General features: G+C 36.3%; 1 protein-coding gene across 2 annotated transcripts in view; it reads right to left on the bottom strand.

Annotated features, from left to right (window-relative positions):
• Nucleotides 1-2,918: 2,918 nt before the first annotated feature.
• The window catches only part of TFEC (transcription factor EC), a 44,229-nt gene continuing 29,895 nt past the window's right edge, over nucleotides 2,919-17,252 (bottom strand). For both annotated transcript variants that reach the window (XM_062198598.1, XM_062198607.1), the window contains exons 3-6: nucleotides 15,470-15,526; nucleotides 11,936-12,011; nucleotides 4,222-4,369; nucleotides 2,919-3,319 (exon numbers count right to left, since the gene is read on the bottom strand). In XM_062198598.1, coding sequence (XP_062054582.1) covers nucleotides 2,939-3,319; nucleotides 4,222-4,369; nucleotides 11,936-12,011; nucleotides 15,470-15,526 — 662 coding nt within the window. In that variant the 3' untranslated portion in view covers nucleotides 2,919-2,938. The remainder of the gene's footprint in view (nucleotides 3,320-4,221; nucleotides 4,370-11,935; nucleotides 12,012-15,469; nucleotides 15,527-17,252) is intronic.

Genomic DNA, 17,252 nt, shown 5'->3' with positions numbered 1-17,252 from the left:
ATACATTTCACTAAAGTTTCAAGGGAACCATGCCTTATAAAGTTAAGAACCACTGTCTGATTTTCAATACATTTTAATTTATTAGGACACAATCCTAGTTTTTATGCTACTTTTTCATATCCATTACACATTTTACAATTCCCTGCCATCTCATGATCTGAATGCAACAGCAAGTATTAGTCCTCACTCATCATATCTTGTGTGTCCAGGATCTACCATCACCTACCAAGTCCTTATGTCAACTATGAGGAATAGGTTTCAGGTCCAAGTAGTAACATTAACAAAATGGAAAATGATGACAGAGCAGTGATGTCATTAGTACAAGTTTTCTCAAAATAGGAGGAATGAGAATAGTAAATAAAAGGAGAATGGAAATCGGCTAGCAATGTGGTTCAGCGTTTTGTCTGAAATGTTGGCACCTCATATGAGAGCCGGTTCAAGTCCTGGCTGCTCCACTTCAGATCCAGCTCCCTGTCAATGTGCCTGGGAAAAGCAGTAGAGGAAGGCCCTAGTGCTTGGGCCCCTACCACTGATGTAGGAAACCTGAATAAAGCTCCTGTCTCCTGGCTTCGGCCTTGGCCCAGCCCTGGCTGTTGCAGCCATTTGGGGAGTGAAGCAGTGGATGGAAGATTCTCTTTCTCTCTCAATTTCTCTGTCTCTCCCTCTCTCTATGTAACACTGTGTTTCAAATAAATAAAATAAATCTTTATGCCAGCCGAAGCACACCGGCTGCAGCGGCCACTGGGGAGTGAACCAACGGAAAAGGGAATACCTTTCTCTTTCTCTCTCTCTCTCTCTCACTGTCCACTCTGCCTGTCAAAAAAAAAAAAAAAGGGGGGGGGGAGAAAAAGAAAGAAATCAGAAATAAGCCTCCTCCCTGAATGGTGTTTTTTCTGTTACCCTAAAACATAATCTTTCTTAAATATGATCCTTTCCAATATTAAATGAAATTGTCAACTCAGATAATAAAGTGAAATTTTATATAAAGTTAAATGTATATAATCTCTTCTTGAAAATTTTTAAAAAAGTATATTGAGCTGTTCTCTTTCACATGGAGTGTGTCATATGAACCCATCTATATGGCTTTAACAATCATTATTAGAAATTAGTAATTATTTTTTCCATTTCAAACAATGAAAATTATTTTGATTTTCCAAAATCTGAGCTAATTGTGTAAGCAAAACCTGAAATAACCATTACAGCATCAGTATTTAATGTTTCCCTATATTAGATTTTATGTATTTTCCATGTAAGAAATATCTGAAAGATCTTTCATAGATTTATTCTGAAGTTTAATGTTCATGCAAGATTACTTCTCTAAGTTAGTGATATGTATTCTAATCTCTAGCCTTCTCCCTCCCAGTAAAAATTTCCTTTCTACTCAGTCATTTCACTCTACTTTATAAAGACCCCCCCCACCCCAATCTGTTGCCACTATTATTTTCTAGAACTTACCAGCAGTCATATTCCAGGCTGCTCAGCTATTTCTAATGAGTTTTCCATCAGAATACCCTCAACTTATTCTTGTATCATTTAGTTGACATTCCCTTATATGAACACACTTTCACCCAATTTATGCCCTTAAAAGAGAGGTGAAGCTATTATTCCCACAAATCTTGTCACTAATTTTCCTTGTTGGATCTGTGTTCACAGCTTATAGTTAGACTTGAATTCTACATTTCTTCTCTCCCTTTTTGATGCTTATTCTGTAATCTTATTGGCTTTGTGAGAAGTAAGACTGTATCTTTCTCATCTGTTCTACATTTTCACAGGAACAACTACAATTCTGTGTATCCTCCTTAAATTGTTGTCTGGATGAAACTCATGGAGATTCTGCAGAGAGCAACATGCTCTCAGTAACTCAATTACCAAAACTAAAACAAGATCTAGAGATAAAACTGGGTGAGACATCATAATATAAATATTTATAATAAAAGCTGACAATGCAACCAAACATTACAGGAAACTCTAGGTACCTATGGGAATACAACTTCATTGAGAGCTGAAAAAGAAATAGCTTTGTTTTACTAATCATTTTGCCAGTTGACATTCCAATTATTAATATTTTGTCAATTTGGAGCAAAACTGTATCAACAGCTAATTAACCTATGTCCAGAATTGAACATGATGATAAGTTATAAATATCTGACAAATTGTCCCTGTAGAGGGAACTTTTATATTTTGTTTACTGAAATTGATTATCCAACATCTCTTTGGTGCTGTTTGAATAATCAGAAGAATAAAAATGGAAGAAACAACACATGCTACCTACATTGTATACGTGTGTGTGTATTTTTCTGTGAAGGGATAAATTCTAGTCCATATTCTTGAGGAAAATATTCAAAATGTTCCCCTTTCTCCACAGAGCATGGAGACTGTAATTGAACTGAATAAGGAAATTAGAATCTAGTTTTAGTAACTGATGTTTTTAACCATTTTCTGTATTTTATTGTGGAAATTTTTCATGCTTCTTGTAGACTAACTTTTCACTTACAAATCACAGAAAATCTGTTTTATAAGAATTTTCCCAAAAAAGCTTGAACTTTAGAGTGTATGTACATTGGACAATAGAAAGAAGCTGTGGCCACTATAATTGTTGATCTTGATTCATTAAAACTAACATTGCAAGAGTTGAATAGGAGAAGATGAAAGTGAAATATTAAGCAAATGATTGTGTTCGTATTTTCAGTCTGTTAGTTTCAATAGTGTATCACCAAGTTGCTGCCTGTAAAACATCCGTAGAGAGTGTGCAGCACCTCTTGATAAGTACACCATGACTTTTCCTCCTGTGGATTCTTCTGTTGCCTCTCATCAGTCCAGTTTTCATGAACAACGTATTCCTTTTAGAAAAATGAAGGCAAGCCAACAAACACAGAATGAAATTGCATAGCACCAGCATAGATTTCTTCCCAGTTGATGCATTAGGCCTGTTTATTTCTTATAATTCATCACCATCATCTGAGCTAAAGCTACTTCTTCTACTGCTCTCTTTGGAAATTGCAGGAGAAGTGACAGATAGCAGAGGATCTGCTCCAAATGGAGATAATTTGCCATCCAGTAGCATATCATCTAATCTTTGCTCCTCTTTCAAAGCAGCACTAAATGATAAGTCTGTGAAGTGTGACAAAGGATCAGAGAAGGCCATAGCTTGATCAGAAAGCTCAGGACTTGGCTCTTGAGATAGAGTCAGTTGCTGGCAATAGTCTGCTGAATGCTGCTCAAGATGAGTCTGCTGTTTGATGACGGGAGCACCTAAGTCAACCACACCGAGTGAAGCCAGGGTTGGCAGACCGTGAGCACGAGCCTGGATTTCTAGTTCCTGCAATGTCAAACAACAATTGTTAAATAATGCCTTTGAGAATGGACTTAATTTTAGAGAATAAACCAGAAACAGAACCGAAATATTAAGCATTCAATTGAAGAGTAATACAAATTTTAAATGTTCTTTGTGAATGATGGAATCTACTGCATTTCTAGTGCCTGAAAAATATCCCTGAAAAAATTACTCAGAGTTTTTTTTTTTTTTCATTCTCTTCTCATTGTTCTGTAAAGGAATTCAGGAATTCATATGACTCCACAGTGACTGACACTACAATACAGTCGTTCGGAGATAGTGGAACATCTTCCATTCATTCTCCCTGATTAATTTCTCACCATGATTCAGGTCCATTTCATTGAAATAGAATAAGTATTATACCTAACTTATAAACATGCTCACATAAAAAACTGAGTTAAAGAAGCCCATATTTTTGGTGTTTGTGTCACATGAATAGGTGAAGAGAGACAATATAAACTGACATAATATGCCTGTAGACACTGAAATCCACAGCAGTGTTATTAATAAAGTTACTGAATAAGAGGCAGGGGAAGGAATTTAGCATTTGATATTACTTAGAGTAGCAAATGTTCCATTTAGTATTATTTTTCCCTGGGATAATATCGTTTGTGCTTGTGAAATGAGTTTTATTTCCTGAATTTGTTGATTAGTTGTTATGCATTGTGTGTGTGTGTGTGTATTTTTGTAAAGGCATCTTGATCCTGAATTTCTAATCGAAACCTAATTGAAACTACCTAATTCATGAACTTCTAAAAGGCAATGAAATTATCCTGCAGGAGGAAAAATAATTGTTAACAAAAAAATGAATGAGACCAATGAATAAAACCGATGACACGTAAGTCATGTGTAAGCTGCATGGTTCATGGCAATGCTATTATGAAAACCTGAATCCGGAGTAGAAGTCGCCGGTTTGCCTGTTCTAACTTCTTCTGTCTGCGCTCTAACTCTCGGGCTCTCTGCTGTTCTTTTTGTAGCCACTTGATGTACTCCACTGATGCTTTCAGAATGGTGCCTTTGTTCCAGCGCATATCACTGTAGAATGGAGAGATAACCTTTTCACAATTGTGCATGTCAGCAGAATTCCTAAGAACTTACAAAATCTTTTACATTAATATGAAATAATGATTTACATGACTATTATTCACTCTTAGATATTATTGCTTCTGAATAGAAATTTTAATAGAATAGTTAAGAAGCCCTTATATAGTAAAATTAATCCCAGAATGAAAATAAGTGTCAAAAGAAAGTAATAAAGTGACTTTTTGTGGGAGAGCTAAATGCAATATCATGATTCTACCATTACAGTTTTTATATTTTTAGTGAAAATTGCTTTTATTATTAACTTCAAGATTAAAATCTATGTGCCGTATTTCTGCATTAATGAACTAGGAAATGTACATTACTGAGGACTTAAGACTAAATTTTTTAAGATCATTTCAAATGTACCAATCTTTTAACCTACTTTCTAATAAGGTTGCTTTTATGTTTCTAAGGAAAAAAAATAAAGTCTTTCCTGGATGGTGATCCTGAATGATTGTGAAACAAATCACCGTTTGGCAACATAACTTTAAGCAATAGAACAAACTTTCTAAAACCATCCATCTATTTATTTCCTGCACAGACATTTTTAATACTTTATTTTAAAGCTGGATATAGATATCTATTTTTAAATAAGTTCAAGATAAGATACAAGTAAATATTACTAGATAGCCTTTTAGGCTATAGCATAGAAAAATGATTTTAGTGCAATGTTTTCAAGACAGGAAAAATTATAAATATGGAATTCTGGCACAGGTTTCTGGTTTTAATAGCTAAAAACCTACATTGAGCAATGGAATATTCTGTTAGAATTAAAATATGTATGAGAATGAGGCCAAATCAATTGTGAAACATTAATCAGAATTGTTGGAAAACCCTGATGTCTTTTAAATTTAGAATCATGAGATGTTTTCAATACCACATAAAGGAAGCTGGTTTTTGTGTGAAGCATATCATGTACACTTTTGCATTATATAATCTATTTGAAATACATTGAACTTTGTGTGTGTTTCTTAAGGGTCAAAAATGGGCAAATATGGCTTATGAACTAGCTAATTTGAATATACCTCGCTGAAAGTTTGCTTTAGGTGATAATGTCATTGACAGTAATAATTTTCTTTAAAAAGTCCATTTTTCAGGGCTGGAACTGTGGCACAGCAGGTTAATGCCCTGGCCTGAAGTGCCGGCATCCCCTATAAGCGCCAGTTCGAGACCTGGCTGCTCCACTTCTGATCCAGCTCTCTGCTATGGCCTGGGAAAGCAGTAGAAGATGGCCCTACTCCTTGGGCCACTGCACCTGCGTGGAAGACCCAGAAGAAGCTCCTGACTCCTGGCTTCGGATCGGCGCAGCTCCAGCCATTGTGACCATCTGGGGATTGAACCATCAGATGGAAGACCTCTCTCTCTCTCTCTCTCTCTCTCTCTCTCTCTGCCTCTCCGCTCTCTGTGTAACTCTGACTTTCAAATAAATAAATAAATATTTTTTAAAAATCCATTTTTCTATCAGTAGATGAAAATGCGTGGTAGAGTAATAATTCTTGCACTGAAATGCACCAAACCACTGTCAGCATCTATCTTAAGCTTGAAAATTCTCTGTCAAGGCTAACGGCCTAGTGGTTAAGTTGCTGATTGTGATAATTGTGTCCTATATCACAGTGCCTGGGCTTAAGTCCTGGTTCTGGCTCCCATCTCCAGCTTCCTGCTAATGGAGATCATGGGAGGCAGCACTGATGACTCAAGGAGTCAGAATCCTGCCACTCACACAGAAAACTTGGACTGAGTTCCTGTCTCCTGCTATTGCATTGCAAGCATTTAGAGAGTGAAGCCGCAGATGGTAGCATGTTCTTTGTCTCTGTCTCTCACTCTCTTTCTCTCCTCTTCTCAAATAAAATTTCAAAAAAAAAAAAAAAAAAAGATTGATAAAAGAAAATCTTCTACTAGTTTTCTAGGGCCATAGCGCTCTTGGCATCATTTATCTGATGATTTATCTAGTGGTGGAAAGGGTTTGGAAAAACATTAATTTTGTCCTCAAACCAACAAAGTATTTCTAACAGAAATGCCATTATTTCCTGAACTCCAAGTGGTAGTAAGAGTCTTATGGACTTTTAATTCGGTTTCATTTCTTCTCATGGGAAGAAAAATTTGCAGGATAAGTAAGAAGATAAGAAGGAAAATACCGGATAACTTGGAATTTTAAAGTACTGCTTATGTATATCTAAAATAAACCTTTACAATGTTGACAAAGAATGTACAATGAGTCTTCCTTCAATTTGTACCTGATATTATTTATGCTCAATTTTTTAAGTTCACTCTGTTTTTGTTACCTTTAATACAAAAAAATTTGTTAAAATATTTCTTTTTTAATATTTTATTTATTTATTTGAGTGTCAGATTGAGAGGGAGAGAGAGAGAGAAAGGTCTTCCATCCGCTGACTCACTCTCCAGTTGGCCACAATGGACAGAGCTGAACTGATCCAAAGCCAGGAGCCGGCAACCTAACCTGGGTCTCCCACGTGGGTGCAGGGGCCCAAGTGCTTGGGCCATCTTCCACTGCTTTCCCAGACCATAGCAGAGAGCTGGATTGGAAATGGAGCAACCGGGACTAGAACCAGTGCCCATATGGAATGCAGGCACCGCAGGCAGAGGATTAACCTACTGTGCCACAGCAACCGCCCCATTAAAATATTTCAAGATTTCAATTTTAAATACCTAAGCACTAAAAATACTGTATTTTATGGTACCCTATAAACATTCAACATCAATAAAGGCAAGGATAAAAAATGAATGTTAATACTGGCTTTTTGTTTTCTGTAAAATAATTTTCTTGCAGAGCCTAAAACATTTGGGGAAATTAAAAGCTGGAATGAATATGGGACCAAAGCAGGTAATACAAATGCGTAAAGTGAGAAAAGAGTGCTGCCAGGCAAAACTGGGGATTTGATGCAATCTGGTGTCAGGAGTGCACAACGACTGAAATTCTACAAAATTTTTCAATTAAAAAAAAAAAAGAAAATCAGAAAACATCATGACATGTCTAAATTTTCTAGCTTGGCTCAAAATGTCGTAACTCAAAATGTTGTAATGATTTAGGAAGTTTTGTTAGGTCTCATTTACTACCTCAATTACCATTCTTATTCAAAAGCAGAGGAAGTTCTCACTGAAGAAGGGAATAAAGAAAGATCAATTTAATAAAAATAAAAATCGGTGTGGATACATCAAAAATTCATGGAATTAAAAGATAAATTAGCCAGCGCTGCGGCTCACTAGGCTAATCCTCCGCCTTGCGGCGCCAGCACACCGGGTTCTAGTCCCGGTCGGGGCACCGATCCTGTCCCGGTTGCCCCTCTTCCAGGCCAGCTCTCTGCTGTGGCCAGGGAGTGCAGTGGAGGATGGCCCAAGTGCTTGGGCCCTGCACCCCATGGGAGACCAGGAGAAGCACCTGGCTCCTGCCATCGGAACAGCGCGGTGCGCCGGCCGCAGCGCGCTGCCGCGGCAGCCATTGGAGGGTGAACCAACGGCAAAGGAAGACCTTTCTCTGTCTCTCTCTCTCACTGTCCACCCTGCCTGTCAAAAATTAAAAAAAAAAAAAAAAGATAAATTTATTTTGGTGCAATTTTTGAAATCTGTGCATGCATTTTTCATAATACACACCTGCCATGAACTTTTTGAAGATCTCTTATATGTATAAATTTAAAAAGTGGGAAAGAGTAATTTAATAGTATGAATAGAATGATTCATGCTGTGATTTTTTTATTTCTACTAATGTGCTTTTTGTAAATTCAGATCACAAAAACACACATGGAGAAGAAGGCTTCCAAGCACACTAAAGAGCTGTGACACAAACATAGAAACTCTTCACTTACGATGTTTGCTGGTTAGCTCTATTTATTATTATTATTATTATGAGTCAATGGTCAAAGGAATGCCACTCCTAATTGTTTTCTTCAAGTTAATTTTTCAAGCTATCCCTCTCACCTACAGCCGTTCCCTGTATCATTTTTCCACTAACTCCATTCACCATTTTGGACTACAAAATAATATGAAATTCTGAATGCATTTTTGATACACAAAAATGGAAACTTTATAGAGTCCAATGTCTTCAGGCATTAGCTTTGATTTCCTAAGTCAGTCCCAAATTTCACTTCAGACAGGAGCTGGGGAAGTCCTAGGAGACTGATCATTCCTTACTTCCTGCTATTTATTTGCCGAGGCACATGTGGAGTTGAGGAGACAAGTCCCTGATCTCCTCATCCAATCCAGTGCTCTTTGTGAAAATCTGTGGCTTCTTTGCGTTTTCAAATGCATCTGCCCAAAGAAATATGTTTTATGTTGTGACACAGTGCACTCAGCCCATAAAATTCCAACAAAGATTTCCTTCATGCCTCCACAAGAGTCTCATATTGTGGGTGCTAGTCTTCCTTCTTTGTGTTAAAATGTTGCATCTGTCCCATTTGATTGATTTCATAATCCATTAACAGTTATGGCACAGGGCCAGATCTGCAGAGTAGTGGGCTGAGCCTGTGCCTATGGTGCCAGCATCCCACATAGGTGCTAGTTCCTGTCCAGGCTGCTCTTCTTCCAATTCAGCTCTCTGCCTGTGGCCTGGGAAAGCAGTGGAAGATGGCCCAAGTTCTCAGGGCCCCTGCACCTGCATGAGAGACCTGGAGGAAGCTCCTGGCTCCTGGCTTCGGATTAGACCAGCTCCAGCCATTTTGGCCATTTGGGGAGTGAACAAGCAGATGAAAGACCTTTCTCTGTCTCTCTGTCTCTGTAGCTCTACTTCTCAAATAAATAAATAAATAGCTATGGTACATAATTTGAAGAATCCCATATTGGCTAATGTGTGTTTTTGTGTTTTTTAATTTTATATTAAATTTAATAATTTTTAACATTTTGCCATATTCAGTTCATATATAGATATTATATATACCTAATATTTTTCTTGAAAAACCTGATATTAATATCACAAACTGAGGGAATCATGAAAATGATCAAAACATAGAAAAAGAAGGGTAATATTGTCATGTGCATGGTATCATTCAGTGAGAACAGTATTTATAACTGTATACCAAATGATGTGACATGCACACAGTTTTATATTCTCTATATTAACTTCCACAAACAAGATAAAACATGATATTTGTCTTTCTGAAAAACCTATGCTAAGTCATTTTTATATTTGTAGGGACCTACTAAAAATTAGAGATTTGTTCATCTCAAACTGAAATCTAATTTGACTTTCTGTTTTTTTTCAGATCTATTTTTTGTTAATTTCAGCATTGCTATAACATGGTCATGCCATTTCTTCACTTGTTCTCTCATCTTCAACATGAAATATGACTCATCTCTGTTGTCCTCACACTCTTTCCTTGGTATCCTGCAGCTTTCCGGTTATCTATAGTAATATCTGAAATTTGGCAAATGAATCAAAATAAATCATAGATTAATTAATACTTCAGGATCCAGACTACTTCACAGGTGAAGTCCATGTTAAGCAGCTATACCATGGATATAGTCAAGGGACTCTCACTGCTAAACCCTGTAGAGGGACACTAGAGAAAGAGATGTGACCCCAGCAAGCCAAAGGATAAACCATGATAAAACAGAATTAGTGTTGAGATATTTGGAACATGACACTTAAGTCACATGTCTTTTCTGCCTGTGCTGTGCAAACAAATCCGCAGATAGATATATGCAATATATGACTAATTACTCTCTGTTTAATTAGATCTCAGCTAAACATTATTTGCCTACATAGAGCATACTAGGAATAAATCAAATAATAATTCTCCTTTCTAAGATTCACAAGGAAAACAGTCACTTAATGCTTACAGTGACCGTTTTTCACAATCTCTTTCAGATATGATCCTGTCATAAGTTGATTTTCTATATTCTAGGTGAGGAGTAGGTAACCTTCAGCCCATTGCCTGTTTTTGAAATAAAGTTTCATTGGGTGCAATCATGCTTATCCATTTACACATTGTCCACATCTGTTTTCCTACCACAATGGTAGAGCTAAATGACTTAGGGAAAAGACAGTAAGGCCAAGAAAGATTGAAATATTGACAAGCTGGCCTTTGCAGAAACAGTTTATCACATCCACATCTGAATTAAACCAGAAAGGAGTCTTTAAATTAACCAAAGCTTCTGTAAAAATAGAGGGTGACATCCACAATATAATCTTTATCATTTGCAAAGTAGTCTCATGATACTTATTTGAATTCACTTTTATAAAGGCCTAAGCATATAAGGAGGAGGGTTTCCTCTCCAGCTAACACAACCAAATACTGAAGGCCTTCAAAGATGCGGAGAGTAGCTAATAAGCATAGGCTGGGATTGCACTCCTTTGGCTCTCCACTCTGCCTCTTTCTGCTCTTCTAGCCTAGGTACCTTCACTAGCATGGATACTGCATCCTTTCTACCATAAATGTTTTAACTGTCAAGTGAATTAGAAAACTCAGACTTAGGGAAAGGGTGTTTTTCAGCTCTCATACACATCATTGTTTCTGAATTATGGATAATTTCCAGGATTTGGAGAGATCAGCTCTTATTTTCAAATCAGTATTCATGCTACAGATCATGCTTTTATGTTTTTGTACAACAAACATCCAATATTCTAAATTGAATCTTAGATTAAATAACTATTTTTGAGGCTTACAACCTCATACAATGTGTGTGATTCTGTGTGCACATGACACACAAAAAACTGTCTAGCATCAATCAACAGGTTTTTACAAATCCATTTCTTACTTGTGTATAAAAAGCTTGTATAGAATTTGGGGACCTCTGAAATTCTATTTTCTTTTCTTTTTCTTTCTTTTTTTTTTTTTTTTTTTTTTTTGACAGGCAGAGTGGACAGTGAGAGAGAGAGGGACAGAGAGAAAGGTCTTCCTTTACTGTTGGTTCACCCTCCAATGGCTGCTGCGGCCGGCAGGCTGCGGCCAGCACACTGCCCTAATCCAAAGCCAGGAGCCAGGTGCTTCTCCTGGTCTCCCATGCGGGTGCAGGGCCCAAGGACCTGGGCCATCCTCCACTGCAACTCCTGGGACATAGCAGAGAGCTGGACTGGAAGAGGGGCAACTGGGGCAGAATCTAGCACCCCAACTAGGACTAGAACCCCCGGGGTGCCGGTGCAGCAGGTGGAGGATTAGCCTATTGAGCCGCGGCACCGGCCTGAAATTCTATTTTCAAATACACACAAATATTCAACTGGAAGAATTGCTATAACTATAAATCGAGTGCATCCATCGGTACCATAAAAAGCCTTTGTCACTATCACTAAATCTGACAATGTTTTTCATTCTGAAAGGCCACTGTGAACTTAAGTCAAATAATTCATGTTTTTCCTATAGCTCAAATGGACAACTCTCATTAACAGCCTTGATGTTAGTTAATAATTAGCCTGGAATAGGTATTTTAAAGCAACACCGGCAATAGCTTTACCTTTACCATGGGCTACTCAGTTTCCCAGTCATTGGTTCTCTTCTCTGTCTTCCCTCCCACCCATTTTTGGGGATATTGAAACCATAACATTAATATAGAAATGGTTGTTGAACTCACGGATCATTAGACTTTGGAATAAGAGTGCCAAGTTCCTTGATTCGGTAATTAATATTATACCTTCTTCTTCTTTCAACTAGTAAAGAAGAGATATTATTGATTAATCTCATTAAAACACAGTTCACTTTTGGTCAGCTGTACACTTTCTTAATAATCTTTTAAAAACAGTGGGTGAGAAAAATTTCCATTTAGACAAAAGATGGTGCTTCCTAACCATAAATAAAAATTCAAAAGTATTTTTTCTAAAAGTAAAAATTATATTAGAATTGTAAATATGATTTTTAATATTTTGTAAACACTTTATCAAAAACATTTTTCATAATATAATTTTTATAATATAATTATAATATAATATACAATATAATAAAATTTTTCAATGCTAAAATATGTATGTATATATATTTGTGTGTGTTTTGTGTGTATTTATGTTTATGCTGTTTGACTTTCACACATGTACAGTTTATTAGTCCATCAGGGTTGTAATCCTTTGAGGTCATGCACTATCTCATTTTTCTTATATATTCTCCTCAAAGCCTAACACATTGTTTAGCACATAGTACATGGACATAGTACATATCACAAAGACTCTGAGCTCCTTGAGAGCATGGACAAATCTTACTCATTTATATATCACCAGAGAGCTTGTCATACTGTAGGCACTAAATAAATATACATTAATTAGTTTATAAATGTATTTTTGTAATTTGACATTTTCAATAATACAGATATTAGTTGTTTTCAAACTTAGGCGTGTGTCAGATACACCTGGAATGATTGTTAAAATAGATTTATACTCCAGACCTAGATATTCAAATTTTAGTAGATATGTGGTGGGATCTAAGAATTTTCATTTCTGACAAGTTCTAAGGTGATGCTGATACTGTATGTGTGGAGTTTACTCTTTGAGAATTAGTATTATAGGTTCTTATCAGAGATAATTTTCTGTTTCCACTTGTATGCATTCCTCACTTATAGCAATTTTGTGCATGTAAGAAATGTTCAATAAATGTTGAATTTCCTGTTTGGTTCTTCTCTAAGTTCAGTTGTTTATTCTCTATTCCTAATCAAGAACCACAACATATACTTGTATACAATATTTTTCAATGATAATACTTTTAAATCTTTCAAGGGAAATGAAGGGGAAAAAAAGCCATAAAGAAAAAATTGTGAAATACTTAAAGAGTGCATAGCTGAGAATTAAGATCTGCTACTGAAAATAAGGAACATTATCAAAGAATATTATTGGCCTCTACAAAGCAAGTTTTCACAAATGGATTAGACTTCTGGAATAGTACTTTGGGATGCTCTCTAAAATTGGAATACTACTGATTCTTGAAAGAGTTTGCTTTTCCTCTTCAGTGATGCTATTTACCCTGTTCACATGCTTTAAAAACATCTAAACCACATCACACAAATCATTGAAAAGAAAGGAAACAAAGGCAAAGCTGACAGAAATATATATTTTACAGTGAGAATTTATTAATGATTATGTATTCACAAAAATTTGCTCCTATATAATATATCAGGCTTAAATATTACATGATGGGTTCTGACATTGTGGCTTAGCAGGTAAAGCCACCACCTATGACACCGCATCCCATTTGGGCACTGGTTCGGGTCCGGACTGCTCCACTTCCAACCCAGCTCCTTGCTAATGACCTAAGAAAATCAATGGAAGATGGCCCAAGTGCTTGGGCCCCTGCCACCCATGTGAGAGACCTGGAAGAAGCTACTGGCTCCTGGTTTTAGTTGGTTTAGTTCAGCCCTAGCTGTTGTGGCCATCTGGGGAATGAAACTATGGGCTGAAGATCTCTGTGTTGCTTCCTCTCTCTCTGTAACTCTTTAAAGTAAATAAATAAATCTTAAGATAAATAAATATCAAATGATGAACAGCCATAAAGACCGTTCACCATTTTTATATCAAAAGAGGACCATTTTAGTCCTATAATACTTCTTCAGTTTATTATTTAATACACTTTATAGAGAATATTATTTTACTTAACATAGTGTCTTTCACTACTATACATGTTGCTGCAAATAATAGGATTTCATTCTTTTTTTATGGCTAAATAATACATTGTGTATATATGCTACCTTTCCTGTATCCATTCATCTGCTGATGGGCATCTAGTTTGATCCCATATCTTACCAATTACTGTATGAGAACTCTTAAATTCATATCTACACTTCTAATCTTTAGGAAGAATGGAATATACTTAACCAGCCCTTTATATCTTGATTTAAAATTTTTACATATTTAGATATCTGGTAAGTGGGTCTACTTCCTACTTTTGACATGATCCTTACAAGTTTTAAGGCATGTCATGGAGTTAATATTTAATACTTACTACATTAATTCTCTGAGTGTTGATTTTTCTTATAAGATGATTTGGCAAATGAATCCAGATTAAAAACATTTGGACATAACAGGACACTTACACTCTACATTGAATGACATGCTGTTTAAGATGCAGCCATTAAGAGGGGGTAGTTGCAAGGACCGTGACTATTAACAGGTTTATAAGAGAGAAGCCCATAACTCCTTGATATACAAATTCCTTCTGTTAACTATCGGCTCTTTGCACTCATATTCTACTTCTCTCAGATTGTGGATCCAAGTTACTCTCTCTGCCATTAAGGACTGTGGGAATCACATCATTTGCCTAAGGACAGTTACAACCACAGGTGACTTATGTCCTCACAGTGGCTCCATCAGCAACTTCTCTCATCACTCTCTGAATGCATGCAGGTGTACTAGGGACAAAAATAGCTTTCACGGGAACTTGTACCATCAGTATCAGCTCATTGTGTGCAGGAAAAACACTGATTAGTTTATAGTTTAAAAACTTCCTTAAAATTCTATTTTATTCTCTCTTGTTTTTTATTTTCCTCCCAGAAAAAAAAAAAAAAGTGTCTCACCAATTCACTTAAGCTTATTTGAGATAGTTTAGTGCTTCAGTCACAACCAAACTCTAAAACTCAGCCCTGCTGCTAATCTCCTTCTCTTGTCAGCATTTCTCCATCTCGTGTGACCCATTATCAGAGGCACACTGCCCCTTTGGAAGGCAGGAGGGCCCTTTTCTTGCAGAGCTGGAATTCAGCAGTATGGCATGAGCAATGAGTTTCAGATAACATATCCTTCGGAAGGGAAGTGCAGGTAGACACAGACAAGTAAGACCCTGGGATTGTTTTCTTATACTTAAATAGCATGTGTTATCTTTAAACCTTCAAGTCAATGATTCGCCACACAGACCAGCTGGAACCTGATGTATTCTCCTCGGTCTTATTCAGATGCCCTGAAACTGAATGATTGGGGGAGAATTTGAAGCATTGCCCTTTGTGAAAATACATAGCTTTTCTGAGAGTTTACATTGTCTACATTTCCCAAAATAGCTTAAGTTGTGAGCACTCACAATTGGTCGTTTGATCTCAAAATATTTGTGGCTGGATAATAAAAAGACCAAACACGTAAAACTCTATGCATTTCCTTCTACACTGATCAATTTTGCTTGAAAAAGAGCAAAATATACTCACTGAGGTTGTGATTATCCTTTTTTTGTCTCTCTTTTGCCAATGTTTTTGTGTCAGTTTCTGATCAAAAGAAAAATAATTGAAACAGTGTTTAGTCCTACCTTAAAATCCCTCCAGGCAACATGATTCAAAAATACTAGATGAAAATGCAATACTACTTACTCCAAAATTGTGCAATAATCAAAATATTTGGGAAGTTGGAACAGAGTACTCTTTAGTAAAAAGCAATGGCAGGAGTCTCTCGTCTCCTTTAACAGCCATGTGATCTCATTATCACATTTCTCTGCATTAGGCTCCCATCCATAAAATGAATATAATATCGTACCCACCTGGTAATCATTGGGACAATTAAAAGAGGTACAATGCAAAGAAAATATTAAGCTGTTTAGATTTTTCAGATTTTGAAAGACATTATTCCAACCTAAATTTTTCAATATTTATGATTTCTTTATAGCAAAAGTTGGAATTCACTTCATTTCTCATATATTCATATTAATCTACATACTTTTTTGAATAAATGGTACTTTCCTCTATGCCCTCTAGGGCTGCATTTGTGGTTATTATCCTCCAATGTGGCCTACAATGATTCTAATATGGTATTCATATCCTTAGTACTTCCCTCCTGCGTTGAATAGGGCTGATGTGTGAAACCAATAGAATGTTGTAGAAATAATCAGCGTGGCTTTCAAGGCTAGATCAGAGAAGACATGATCAGGTTCTACCTCGGTGTCTCTCGGATCACCAGTTGCCATGTCATGAAGCCACTTAAGCAACCCTAGAGAGAGGTCCACAACATGAAGAATAAGGACTATTTGCCAACCAGAAGCACTAACTTGCACAACCTGGGACTACTCTGGGAGTGCATTCCCCAGCCTCAGTCAAAGAGTGGATGTCCGGTCTACAACCTTGTAAGAGATTGTGAATCAGCACCAGTTTGCTCAGACATTTCTGGATTCCTGATCCTCAGAGATTGGATGAGACAATAAATGTTTGTTGTTCTCAAGCTGCTAAGTTTGAGGGAAAATTTGTTGTTACATAGCAACAGATAATTGATACAGTGCTCTTCTATTATAGCTTTAAAAGCAAACAATGACATATAATTTTTTATGTTGATTTAAAATATTGATCTTAGCTTGAATAATTTTAATGCAAATACATTTTGAGTTTTTTAAATTAATATTTAAGAATAGCCATATTGTATTTATTATAAATGTTGCTATTAACTGTGTAAAATTATTAAAGATAGTTTTTAAGCTCCACATTGAAAACTTGATAGAGAAATTTTAAGTAATTATAAATTATTCGTGTAAAGGAACTATCACTGGACTTGTAAATCAGGAAATCCTTACGTTGATCCACTTCCATGTTTCATCAGCTATGTAACCTTGGGAAAATAACTCCTCTAACCCTTGATCTCTTCATCTCCATGTCCTTATAATTACTTTATGACAATTTTGAAATGAACTATGTAAATTGAGGATTCTTTCTCAATTAAGAAAGCTGAAAGTGTTTTGTGAACCTATAAAACAAACTAATTTGGGAAATATGACTTTTTATGTAAAATTATTCATATAAAGAATAGGTTGATTTCCAATATTTATTATGTCATTTTGCAGCTGTGTTAACCATATCAGAGTGCTTGGGTTCAAACACACCTACAGCTCCTGAATCCAACTTCACACCAAGGGAAAACGTTGGATGCAGTGATGATGAATCAAGTAGTTGGTTTATGGCGCAGCTCAAGCCATTGTGGGCATTTGGGCAATGAGCTAGCAGATGGAAGTTC

This window comes from Lepus europaeus, chromosome 1 (genome assembly GCF_033115175.1).
Source record: "Lepus europaeus isolate LE1 chromosome 1, mLepTim1.pri, whole genome shotgun sequence".
NCBI lineage: Eukaryota > Metazoa > Chordata > Mammalia > Lagomorpha > Leporidae > Lepus > Lepus europaeus.
This window is presented reverse-complemented; position numbering and strand designations above follow the sequence as displayed.